This window comes from Sphaeramia orbicularis, chromosome 6, assembly GCF_902148855.1.
Source record: "Sphaeramia orbicularis chromosome 6, fSphaOr1.1, whole genome shotgun sequence".
Classification (NCBI taxonomy): domain Eukaryota; kingdom Metazoa; phylum Chordata; class Actinopteri; order Kurtiformes; family Apogonidae; genus Sphaeramia; species Sphaeramia orbicularis.
The window spans coordinates 35118864-35132508 of NC_043962.1; the positions used below are offsets into that span (position 1 = coordinate 35118864).

Below are 13645 nucleotides of genomic sequence, written 5' to 3' on the forward strand. Positions count from 1 at the left end.
GCCTCTGACATATTGTACTTCATTCAAGTCAATTTTCAACCATTCACAACACAAACTTCAAGAGGGATTGGTAATGAAATGACACTTACAATTTTGGCAATTTTCCCACTTTTACGAAGCTGCTGGACTGCATACGCATGCTCCACATTATCCATGGAGACAGCATTGACCATAACGACTCTGTCATTTTCCCTGAAGAGGCGACACAGAGGAACAGACACACTGGAGTCTTTCTGGAGTAGGCACGATAATTTAATACTAATAAAAAGGAATCTGACTGGGGTGCCAATAACACAATGATATCTTACTGCAGCAGGCCTTCAGCTGGACCTCCTTTCAGCACATCCGAGATGACGATGGAGGTCTCGCCACTCTGAAAATGAGGGTTATCCCGACCTCCTGATATGGCTATCCCAAAGCCAAACCCTGGTGCCTACAAATACAGAAAAAATGCATCATTTGTGGACTGAAATAAAGAGATTATCTATATTATTGCTTGTAGATTTGCCAAATTAACCATTTTTTTCTGATTGTGAACTAAAACTACATGGATTAAAGCAATGATGTCAGTCATACATGGCTGATTTTGCTCTCAAAAGACAATAAATAAGAATGCTTAATTTTTCACTGTACAAAAGCAATTTCATTTGATGGGAAATGCAGAGCATTTGCATTTTGAGCTTGTGTTGTGCTGGCATTTTGGGTTTTAAAGCAAGTTGAGGGAAAGAATAATGCAGAAAAATGAAACTTGTGTTTTGTCTTTTTAAATTACACCTGTACATGCGGTCAGAGCACTTTACAAGAAATTGGACTGAATAGTCCAATGGAGACAGAGAGAGTTTGGGCCAAAAATAGCATAATAGACAAGATGGACAGATGTTAAGACTGTGTCTGGGTTTTTGCAGAGATAGATGCAGAGCACATCTCTGAGATGACACTTAATACTCACCCTGTGTAGTGTTACTGTGTGCTGTTCCCAAATGACAGTCTCCTCCATCGCTGCACTCTGCAAGACAGAGAAAAAGAAGACTGTCATTAACCACAATTCTACAGAATTTAAATCAACCTTTTCAAAATTCACAAAAGGGATATACATGTTTAGACCACACAAAAGGTTTTTACCTACAAAAACCCTAATGCTGAACATCGAGTAATTATACATATCCTGCAAATATTACTCACTTTCACACTGACACTGTTACCCCATTCAAAGTGTCTGTGATCTACTCATCATGTAGGAACAATAAGTCCAACTAAGGAGCATCTCAAAGTCCAAGCCAGTTTTGTCCTCATAGACATGCGCAGAGTGTCTAAGAAATGTAAACTTTTATCTCACCCTGCATAATGGTCCATCATCATCATCTTCATCTATTTTTTATGCTACTGCTACAAGCAAAGTTTAATTGCCTTCATAATTTGTAAAGTTATGCTTTCAAACAATTGTGTGCAATCAATGTATTTTACAATATACTGAGTTGAGAAAATTTAATGTGATGCTTTGAACAGCAACAAAACTGTATCTAGTTTGCCATCAATTTAACATTACAACTAAATCTACTTAGGATCTAATGAGTACACACTTAACATTTCAAAGAAAAAGCATATAAATATCATCATTGAAACCAATTAAATACAACCATTCACACTTTTGAAAGACATTATCTGAAAACGGAGTATTTCTCCTTCATTTCTTTCAGCCAATCAAGAGTCTTTAGGGACATAAGAGGGAATCAGAGAAGTGTCACTGCAATTTTTACAAGTGAAATTTAATAAGGATACAAACTGGCAGTGTCACTATAAAAACAGAGGCCTTCACCTCACAGGATACTGAGTCTTTAAGTGTTACTTACAACAATGCAAATGGCACCGGATGGGGTTTGTTAACACAATTGTTAACATACAGGTGTCAGACTCTGCTTTGTAGTGGGTCCACTGTATGCAGAGCCATGTTTATAGTGTGTTGAATACAGTAAGATGATAAAAACAATGTTAGATACAATGAGGTCACACTGTCAGTTAAGTCTGCAAAATTAAAACATCCTGCATCACATTAACATCGAGTGAGGATAAGATGAAGGTCAACTCCTTCAGCTGCTAGGTTTGCACTGCCCTCTGTGTCACAGAGACCTCTTTTTTATCTCATGTCTTTTTCCTTACCATTTCACCTCCACTACAATCTCACGACACATTAGACATTCAATGGCTGTGTATAAAATACTATTAGAGTCCCCCCTCTGGGAAAAATTACAAGCTTTACCACAGCACCTAATGCAGTAACCCCCATTTGTCATGTAAATTGATCCTAGATCTGTGACCTTAATGTGTGAGACCATCACACATTTCCCTCCTACTTCGCTGGTAATTTCGTTGACACCTTCAACATTTACAATGCAACCACCTAGGCAGAAAACTCATTGGACAGAATGATCTCATGTTGCGGCACATTAAAGCATAATGAAGGTTGAGTGAAAGGAGATGAATCTTACATTAAAAGCTGTTACGGTTCTTGGACCCTCAGCTGACATCAACACTAGTTGGCAGCTTTAAACCCAAAACATCTCGTGGACATCAGTCAGTCCAGCTTTGTGTTGAGGATTAATCTACACCCACATTATCGTGACAACCTGCTAAAGCTATGGCTTGATGGGTTCCCAAAAGAGGTAATGAAGCCTAAATCTTGGATGAGCCACAGGAAAGACAGCGCACTGTATTTAACAAATATTTTCACTTTAAACCCATGTCCTGTAACATTTTTTTTCTTTGTCTGGTTCTTTGATTTGTAGCTCTTCTTTTTTTTTTTTTTAAATAAGAGTACATTTTACCAGAGATCAGAAATATTATTGGCAAGACAACAACATTTTCAGTCCATAAATTATATGTCTAATGCAAAGGCAAAGAAACACATATTTTACATAAGATATAAAAAACCCAGACACATACATACCTAGTGTACTTAATCAACTGTCAACAATTATATGTTTTGGAAAAATTGCACTGATTGGATTATGAATTCTGCATGTGAAAGTAATAATCTTGGTCCACTGATCCCAATTGAGACAAAAAAACTTTGCATGATACTGTGTGTGTCAGAGGCTTCAGAAAATGACTGGAGCAGCATCGCTGTCAAGAGGAGCATCTGATTAGACAGCTGTCAGTGTCACACCTCTAATTATTTAAACTATTATCTTTTAGTTTCCATAACTGTGCAAACTTTTGTTGGCTCTTAACTACTTGTTTTATCTTAACAGAAAAGTAACAAAACATATTCAATTTTAAGAATTTAGGAGAAATGCTGCGACGTGCGGCCCAATATCCCACTTGATACAAAAGCACCTGAGGTATTTAGCTGACTGTCTCCATCCTGCCGCCCTGTTTATTGTCTTACCACCCAGGTTTTCTACAACACATCATCCTGATGTCTGTTGTGACCTGTTGGCCAATTGCAAACATTTGCTGTTGTCTGGGAATATGGGCAGCTGAATAAATCGCCACAAGTGGCCCCAGACGTTCTCAGCTTGGCTGTAACAGTCACAAACTCCTAAAGCAGCTTATGGTGGACTCACACAAGGCGGGTGAACAAAAGTTTGGACAAGGAAACTCCCCTTGGCCTTTCATATTGAAAGCATGGCACTTGAGAGAAAGACATCTGAATATTAACAAGCGAACTGAAAACAGAGGCATGAATTCTCTCTGGAAAGTTAGTTCTTCAGGGAGGAGGATTTATGCCACTGTCTTCTTGAACAGCACTGTGGAAACACTCATAAAAAGAACATGTGATACAAGGTTCACCACTAATCCAAAAAGTTATCTGTGGTACTTGTTCACTGTTCTTGTACTTCTAGGTTTCTATAGGCATTTATGCAGCATAACACAAACATGCACATGGACAAACGCATTACATTTAGGCCCCATGTTGCAGTGGAGTGGTGAGAAATGTGACTTTGTTGTCTGGTGAATATGATTAGAGAATGCTTACTATGCCTGATCCCATACAAATAAATCACCATAAAATTAATCAAATGTAAAATCCCAAATGGAGCAAAACAGAAGAACGTAAAGTGGAGAGAGGAAAAAAAAGACAGATTTAGCAGGGCACATCTCTCACTCCCCAATCCCCCTCCTTTCCCCTTCACAAACACACACACCTTTCACTTTGAAGGGATGTAATTTTGCTTTCTCCTCCTGCAGAGCTTGTTGCTCTGGTAACAGAGGGGGAACAGTGTGGTGTTGTTCAAGTGGCCTGACATTTTCAGGCCATGTCTGAAGGTTCCTCTCAACTGTGGTAGGTTTTAAAACGACACTGTTGAACTTATTTCATAAACAAAAGCCTTTTTTTTTTTTTTTTTTTTTTTTTTTTTACTTTTTATTGGAATACTAAATAAACTGTTGCTATAGTCTGTGGTAATGATCAAAACAAACATAACTTCTTTAAAAACACACACAAAAAAAAAAATCGCCTCCTGTGTTTAGGACTTAAACAAGCAAACCAAAACAATATTTGTTTTCACACATGCTACATTTAGTCTTACCAGTAGAAGAGGAGCTGATTGTAATTATTGTGGACCATACTGAGTTGCTTGATTATGAAGGAAATTGCATATTAGCCAACTGTTTACACATTTTCAATACAAACTTGAATTAGAAATAAGCTTCAAAACAATTTAAAAAATGTAGTGACTTCCCTTTATGCAGAGTAGGGTTGAACAGGATAATATAACAAATTAATTCAACTAATGGAATTTTTGCTTTCTGAAAATTGTGAAAAATACCTAATTCATATTATTAACACTACTGCCACTTCAAGAGATTTCTCTTGCTCAACAAAAATTGCTTGTTGTACACACTGTGAATATATTGTCACTTAATTTGTGTATCATTAGTGCTTTTTTATTCATTTTTATTTTTGGTAGCCTAATGTAAATTCACACACTGCAAGTGGTGATTTATGTAATTATTACTTTTTGATATTGCACATATACAGCATAAAGTTTTAGAGAGAAAACAATTTTAATGATGCTATTTTTTGTTGACTTTTTTCACTGAATGCAAAATATCACCACTGGACCTTTAAATTTCAGCCTTTTGCTATAATAGAATTCGATAGTCAGTGGGGTTGTCAGTTGATTCATCGTACACCTACTCTATAACACACACAAAAAAAAATAAAAAAAAATAAAATGTATATATATATATATATATATATATATATATATATATATATATATATACATATATATATATATATATATATATATATATATATATATATAAGAAAAAGGGAGGAAAAGTATCAGTGTCCCATTGACTCTCTGCATACTCAGTAGTGAAGTCACATCAGCACCCAGTGACTGATGAGTTTTTGTCGTACGATTTTGTGCACCCTTTATGGCCACAAACAACTGGTGCCAACAGAAGCCTCATGCCACAAGCTAGAGCCAGAGCTGGCAGTCGCTCCACAACGGAGACAAACCATGTCGGTTGGGTCATGCTTGGGGGATTACAACCAGGCAACTTGGGAGGCAGTACTATAGCACAGATGGACCACAACACAGATGGATGACACAACTGAGAGCTGAGGAACGACAAGGAAGCTTTGGACAAAATGGACTTTGTTTTTGTCAGTAAACAAATGGTAACTTATCTAACAATTCAACTATGATTTACTGGGCTAGAGAATAAACTATTATACTGTGACAGTCAAAGAATGTCCCACCAGTAGCCCTTTTGGCAGTTTATTTCTACCTGTAATTATATTTCAGTGCATGTTCAGAGCTTATGTGGAAGCTTGTAAACATTAAAGGGAACTGTTGCAGCACAAATACATTGGAAGTGCAATAAATATTAATTGTTGGTTTCTCTTTTCATATCCAGCCATGATGACATGGTTCCTGACTTCTCACACTGTTTTTAAGTAGTAATAGTTAAAGAATTAATCCATGGGATGATTGATTTACATAAGCACTTTCTTCACTTTACAGAATCTATGCATGTACTGCATCAACCCCAAACACAGAAAACATTCAGCCCTTTAGAAGTGATGAAGCCAACAACTTGGCTTTGTAACAGACAGCAGTCATTTGTTAGGTAAAAGTAAGGAGCAGAATGTCTCTATTGTGACTTAAAGACAAACCTCCAAAGTACAATGAGTCATCACAATACTAACCTAACATGACCCAGGTAGAAGGAAACTAAAATGGTGTTTCATTTTGTATTCACTTCGGAGCATCATTAAAATTAAAGAGTGCAGGCTCCCAGGCTCTCTATTCAGCAGAAAAACAAAATCAGATTTTTTTTCCCGAAGAAGGAACTGAGGCGATATGGTGGAGAGTTCAATTCTCTTACTAAAGGAATAGATTTCATGCTGTAGTATGGCTTCAGGGTGAGGCAGAACCTTATTCAATTCTGACCGCTCTGGGACTAGAGTAGCTAAAAATAGATCTCATTAATTCTGCTGTTGAGATGCTGCAACAGAGTGATTTAAGAGAAACTTGCAGCACCAACACTGGAGAGTGTTTAATAACCTTTTGTTACAGTAAATGCCACAGATCGACTTGAACAAATTATGCAATAAAACAAAGAAAAAAGCAATTTCTCTCTTGTTTCTGTTTGTTGAATTGCCCTGTAAGGTCAGTCGAAAACACAGAGAGGCAGATCATTTTCACAAGTTCTTTACAGTAGCAATGGAAATGTAGCTATTCAAAAAAGGTCAAGCAAGAATGGCTAATGTTAATGTCAAATACGACACAGAGCAGGGCTACATGACCTTCCAAGTAATGCACTGTACTGACAAGGAATATTTTCCTCCCATTTGTAGCTACAGAAAGCAACATATCATCAAAAATGAATTAGATGGCTTTCTGTTTCTATTATCAGGTTGAAATAAAACACTTCTCTTTTTGTTGCATCCTCATAGAGGACCCTAAAAGGATCCACAGTGCAACTCAGATAAGTTTATACATGATAAGACCAGCGAAATGAGGCAGGGGAACAATCTGCTTCTTGTTCATAACCAACAACCATTATCTTAATTCAAACTCATAAAGACTGATAAAAACTACCACAGTAGCACTGAGGTAAAATCAGACTTTCACAGCACTGTGCAAGTTACACTGCAGCTGAAGGCAAAAAAATAACAACAGGATCACACTTTACCAAGGCAGCTGGCAGTGAAGCAGCAAACAAGTAGAATAAAATGATTGATCACTTCAGAAATTGAAACCGATGTGCTGGGGAGTGCTGACAACGGCTAAAACTCCCCTGCCTCTGAAAAATATTCAGATGCTAATGAGGGCCCATGCCTTAGCACCAGTCAGGGGGTCCCCTGAGAGGGAAGTGACACTCTGCACATACAACATAGTAAGACACTGTATTGCGGATCTCTAACAGAGGAGAGAGAAAAGAGAGATGCAGCACTGCTCAAGTGATAAGAAGGTCAAGAGATGAGGCCTATTAATGATAACATTACACTTAATCATAAACCATTATAACCATAAAAGACTTGCATTATTTAAAGGCTACAGTCAAATACACTTCACCTCATCTGTCCATCTATTTTGTTTGTTGTTGTTCTGTCAGTCAGAAAAACTGGATGCACAAGAGAAGATCAGAAGTACTTACATTAGTTCATTCTGGTAAACACAGAGAAGTTAGACAAAAGGCTCTCCGACCTCCAGCACCTCCTCAATAAATCCAGCAGGAGATTCCTGCAGACGTACATCAGCAGCCTCGGTGCATGACCGCACCAATCAGTACTGGGAAGGAAGTGCCCCCACCTTCCTTTCCTCTCTCTTTTCTTAGCTGTGAACAAGTGAAATTACGACCACAGGTGAGGGATTATGAAACACGCCCTGCAGATACACCCTAACGGCTCCTCTGTCTCACACAGCTCTGTGTCCTCTCCCAACATGTTTCTTCAAAATGTATCCCTCCCTCCAACTCTCTCCTTACACGTTCGTGGGATCGAAGCAAATCCCCTCTGCCTTGGCAGCGATCTGTGTGGGATCTGCAGTTCCGCTACAGCATGGGACTCCTCTGTACTAGCGAACATCCATCCGCAGTGTAAACTGCTGTATCGGACTTAACCCTCAAGGTGCCGTATTGAACCAGAGCACAATCTATCAATTCTCTCTGCATGTGGGACTGTATAATGCCCCTCCTCCCCAGGTGTGCTGCATTACTTGCATAAATTATGCTCAGTGTGTCAGTGACTGAGCATACAGAATGACAAACATCAGACTGTATGTTAGGTTTGAGTTTCTAGACTGCAGATGAGATGATTATCTGAAGCAAACATAAACATACACATAACTGAATCTCACCAGTAGCAAGGTTACCAAAATCCAAAGAGCAAAGTAGATGAAAATAAATCTGGAGATCTGAGATGGTAGAAGGCAGAGAAGAAATCAAAGAGGCACAAGTGACTCGTGTAATATCCCATATTCAACAACATATGTCAAGGAAATCTGCTATCTGAGCAGAAACTGTAGAGCAACATGGTACTATATGATAGCCTTTTACTATGGATTTATTGATTCAAGTTTAAAATAACACGGCAGCTAAAAGGTTGGAAGCTTTCATTTTATTAGGCAATTTTATGAAGTAGATTCCAAGGTATTTCAATTACGTCAAGTATTAAGAAAAAAATAACTTCAACAACCTCTTTACCAGCCTCTAAAATAAAGTGAAGGAAGTGTTGGGAAATACAAACTACTATGGCAATAAACAGTAAAAACGTAAACAAAACATAGCCAAATAGTTAAGATTGTTTACATCTGTTCAGCCATCTTCCACTGCCACTGTCAAGACATATATGTGTTTTGTATGCAGGGACATACTGCATGGTTGCACAATCAAGTGAATTCATCCTTGGGCGATTTCAAGCATCTTCAATATGTGCCAACCACAAACCGTTTTAGTCAGTAAAAAGCTGTTTTTGTCCTCACTCACCACCAACAAGGAAAGAAAAGGCTGGGTTACCTTCCTCTTTACAATTAAACGTTTGATATGGGTCACGTTGAAAAGAGACACAAACATGTATTACACTAATGCACTGTATGCACATAGCGTTACAGATGTAATGATACTGCAAATCCAGTTCAGTTAATGCCTCTTTTGAGTGCAGCAGATGAACTACAATTTGTAATATCAATAACACTACAAAACACACATTAACTAAATAAAAAATTGCGTACAAAAATACATAACTAAAATATATTCTGTGTGTTATATTGGTGTAATGGCAGAACAATTACATGATTCACATGTATTATAGTGTTAATTGTGAAATTGTTGAAGTAGTAACATAATGAAAGCTCCATGGGCTACAATGCCAGCAATGCAGCAGGGTTGGATTGGGGGTGTGCATTACGGAAGACCAGACCATGACTCGACACCGTGGATATTAGCACCCAGTATTCTTACCCGGTTTCTGATCTGTTACACAACTACACAACCACAAAGCTATTTACTCAGCCTCTTGCACTTAAAAATCCCTCAGTGGTCGTTACAGAATGTTTCTTCTGCTGCTTCATCATATTCCTGACATTTATGAGGCTGTTATTAAATGTAATACTGTACGTTAGGGCATCATTTGCATAGACTGTCTTTGTCATGCTTCTTTAAATAGACTAACCAGCAGTGGCAGCTGACAGGAAGCACTACGCCTCAAGAGAAAATAACCAAGTGACTCAGGTAAGTATGGATATCAGAGAAAAGAACAGCATGCAGAATATTTCCAATTCAGACACAGAATAGAGCCATCATCAGTACAAAGATGGATTCAAGAAAACAAAGACAAATGCATGGTTTGATAGCCTGTGATACAGTGGAATATACAATTCAACCGAGAGTTACACATAATGTTTTCGTGTAGATTTATCAGCCCTGTAATACATTAAGTCTACACTAAACCAAGGCCACGTGGGTCATGATATCTCAGTTATCAGTCAGGATAATGATCGAGTAAGACAGACATGACAGACACCCAGTCACCACTGGCAAAGGAGACAGGTTAAATTTACATCCCTCACAGCACAGCCTGGGAGCGGTGACAGATTCCACACATAGTTTGTACCCTCCAATGACTTATGTCTTCCATCCTTAAAATTAATTATTTCCACATCAAGAAAAGAAGGCATGTAGAAAAGCCAAGCTGCTAATCTCTGAAATCCGAGTGCAACCACTGTCTTCCCTTACCGATAACAGACTGCAGACGTCCAATAACAGAGTGTAATATCAGTTAACTTATGGATCACTTGTCTATTCCCATTTTTTTCTTTTAACATGTATTATTATAAGACCACTTCACATTAACAAGAATTTTATGGCCACTTTAGCTCTGTTACCTGAAACAGGACACTGTACAAGTTGACTGCAAAGCTGATGACTCAAAATCTGAAGAATCATATTAGCATGGTTCCTTAAGGCAGTTTCAGACACTGTGACTGAAATCCTCGAGGGTAAAAACCTGATTCCCAGAGCAATTACAGATTTGCAGCAGCCTCATCTGCCATATTTTCTTTTTCATTTATGTTAACAGTTCATTCATATGAATCAGTTTTCAGTTTTGGGAAAGAAACTGACCCCCTACAAAGTGTGATGACACGAATGTGTTGCTGGAGGTGGTCTAGGAAGCATTTCCGAACATGATTTCAGTCTGCCAGTGCTTCTGTTCTTTTAATAACCAGCATTTACAGATTTTTAGACAGCCAGCAGGCAACTCTAATTAAATGTGATAATCTTAAAAACCAACTGTCAACACTGCAATTAACAAGTGATCAGACTAAATTTGCCTCAACAACAGGTCAACCAACAGTAGATTTTAAAAGGTCAATAAAATGATGATAGTTTGAAGCATGAAAAACATCCCCTATCAACCAAAACCCCATCTCCATTTTCATCCAAAACCTAAACCTTCAATCCTGTGAAGCATTTACTATTTCTAATTTTCTAACTTCACTAGATAGATGATAAACTTAAGATCTAGCCTAAGTTAAAGTAATAAATACTAATAAATCAAATTGGATCACTGAATATCACACTCAAAGTACCTGATAAAAAAATTCTGAATCTGAACATCATATTTGCTGTGGGAAATCTATTTTTTGAGCTGTCATACTCATTTGGAGCTAATTTCTGCTGATGCTGATGTTTGTTAAAGTCCTATCGACACTAATTAATCAGTTTTCTGTCTCTATTCCCGAGAGTACAAGTGCTTCTAAGTACCTCAAGTACTTTTCAATTAATTACTTTAAATTTAATCTGAATAGTCAGACTGCATGCATTCATGTGATATTCATCCAACAACCTAATGCAGCTTAAAAAAGGATCACACAACAAAAACTAAAATTTCACATATATAAAATTGATCGTTGGTCTGGGATACAGAGTCCATGATCATAACCGGAGCCTGAACACACGGACTGGGAACTCAATGAGCCCAATGGAAGTTATCAGAGCCACACACAGAGCACACAAGAGGGCAGGAATGTGCTGATAAGCCGTGTGCCACTGACCTGCAGCCCGCCTCCTCTCCATCACTGTGATTGAAATGAGGACAGCAACGCCAATGAAAAACAGTAATGATAAGGGACGCTTCTGCACTATAAGAAAAAGGAGGTTCACGCTGAAATGTGATTGATGAGAGGATTTGCAAGCCTTGTTACCCTGATAATTCCACACCCCTTTCAAAAGGGATTTACGATGGATGTGATTTATACAAGACTATTCAAGCTTCTGTATCACTGAAGACATAACCATAATGTAAATGTGCCATTTGTTAACAGAGCCTTACGATACAATGAGAACACGGGCTTTAAAGTTAGATTTTTAAGAGGCGTCTTTTACAGTGTCAGAGCAATGAACTTTTAATGTCTACAGTAATGTTCAGTTAGTGTGCCAGTGACTCACCTTTTCCTAAACCTTGCCTGAGGTGCTGGTAGTGAAAATGTGTAAGTAAGTAAGTAGAGGAGAAACTCCTTATAGTAAATTAAAGTTGGCTCAAAAGTTCTATCCACTATGTGTGGTACTTTATTTTCATTTATATCTATCAGTATATGGCTAAAAAATTCATTTTCATTCATCTCAAACCAGTTGAGCTACAGCAAAGAATGTGCATGTAGCAGATATAAGGAGGAATAGAGAATTTTGCTTGGCTGCAGAGAAAAAAAAGACAATCTTCCTAAAAAAAAACAAAAAAAGATTTGACTCATGCACGCAAAAGGGGAAAACAAGATATTGTTTTGGAAAGTATAGCTCTAATTACACAATTATAATCCCTAGTGTATGAATATTTCAGGATAGTGGAGGATAAGTCATTAGTTTTCCTTTTTATTGTGGTAGCACCTCCAGGCTTTCAGTAGCACTGAAACACAGTATGTTCAACAAACCATTTTTGGCATTGCTCCTCAGCACCCCATCTCTTCACAGTTACACCATTAACCTATTGAAAGAGGAACCCAAGGCCATCTACTTTGATTTCTTTTATATCAGTAAAGTCAGTCACTTATTTGAGAATTAATATAAAAACACTAGAACAGCAACAGGATAAGCTCCTTTACTGCACACAATCTCTACAGATACACAAGCTACAACACTGCAGTCATGTTTGCCTTAAGTAGGCAAAATATCGAACATATTTGTCCTTCCAAAACCACGATGACTCAGATGACTGCTGTTCCCATGACAGCTTAGGGCAACATGATTTACAGGCCAACATGTATGGCTGCCCTTGAGCAACTGGATATTCTTATCTCCAGCGACATGTTTGAATGACCCATCCCCTTCACAACAATGGCATCTATTTTTTAAAATAAAAATTTAATCTTGCAGTGAAATACCAAATGTCTCCTACAAATAATATCTGTACTGTGACTCCCTCCATGATTTGACAAATCAGTTGTATTGCCTTGCTGCCATTTCCCACTGTTTACAATACAATCATGACGCCAGTGATCTAGACTTGGTGCAAGTTCTGAGGGAATTCAACACTGAGATGCACAATTATATTCAACTTGCTACCATTTAAAGACATGCCAGATATAGCTGATAAATGTCCTTTAAATTTGAACTCAATTATCCAATATAAATAGGACAGCTCTGACACTACAAAATATTATGACAGGGCAGTTCCCAAAATAACTTAATACAACATGAGTAACACTGACACAATTTCACATCTTAACAGTCTCATGTTTTTGGGAATTGCTTGTGATGCATTTATGCAATATGCAATTCAAATGTAATGATCAAACAGGTGCAGAACTTCACTGATTATTTCCTTGAGTTAAGTACATAGTTATAGCTACTACCTCTCAATTTCATAGTCAGTATGGATAAACATTAAGGTAAATGATGATTATTTATATCCCAGATCATGTGGCCAGTTCTGATCAATAAATGCCGATGTTAAAATTTGTCATCTCTCAGCTGTACATATTTTCACGACAATCACGGGAGGGGGAAGTGTAGCATTTCTAAACAAGACAACGTCATCCGACCGTACTGTAACTTACTACGTGTATTTACGACTCGCTTACAACAAATGTCAAACCGACAAGAAAAATGAACGAAATCAATAACTACAGTCCTCGTGTTTACATTTATAATATTCAACAGGTGACGGCTGGTGCTTTACTTTCTTGTTAAG

The 13645-nt window shown here is 37.8% G+C and overlaps 1 protein-coding gene across 12 annotated transcripts in view; it reads right to left on the reverse strand.

Annotated features, from left to right (window-relative positions):
- tjp1b (tight junction protein 1b) overlaps positions 1-13645 on the reverse strand; it is a 66588-nt gene that overhangs the window by 18193 nt on the left and 34750 nt on the right. For 11 of the 12 annotated variants that reach the window (XM_030136958.1, XM_030136948.1, XM_030136952.1 and 8 more), the window contains 3 exons: positions 950-1006; positions 309-433; positions 90-192 (listed from right to left, as the gene is read on the reverse strand). In XM_030136958.1, the coding sequence (XP_029992818.1) occupies positions 90-192; positions 309-433; positions 950-1006 (285 nt within the window). Of the gene's footprint in view, positions 1-89; positions 193-308; positions 434-949; positions 1007-7617; positions 7637-13645 lie in introns of those variants that run through there. The other variant, XM_030136957.1, reaches the window with a different exon arrangement.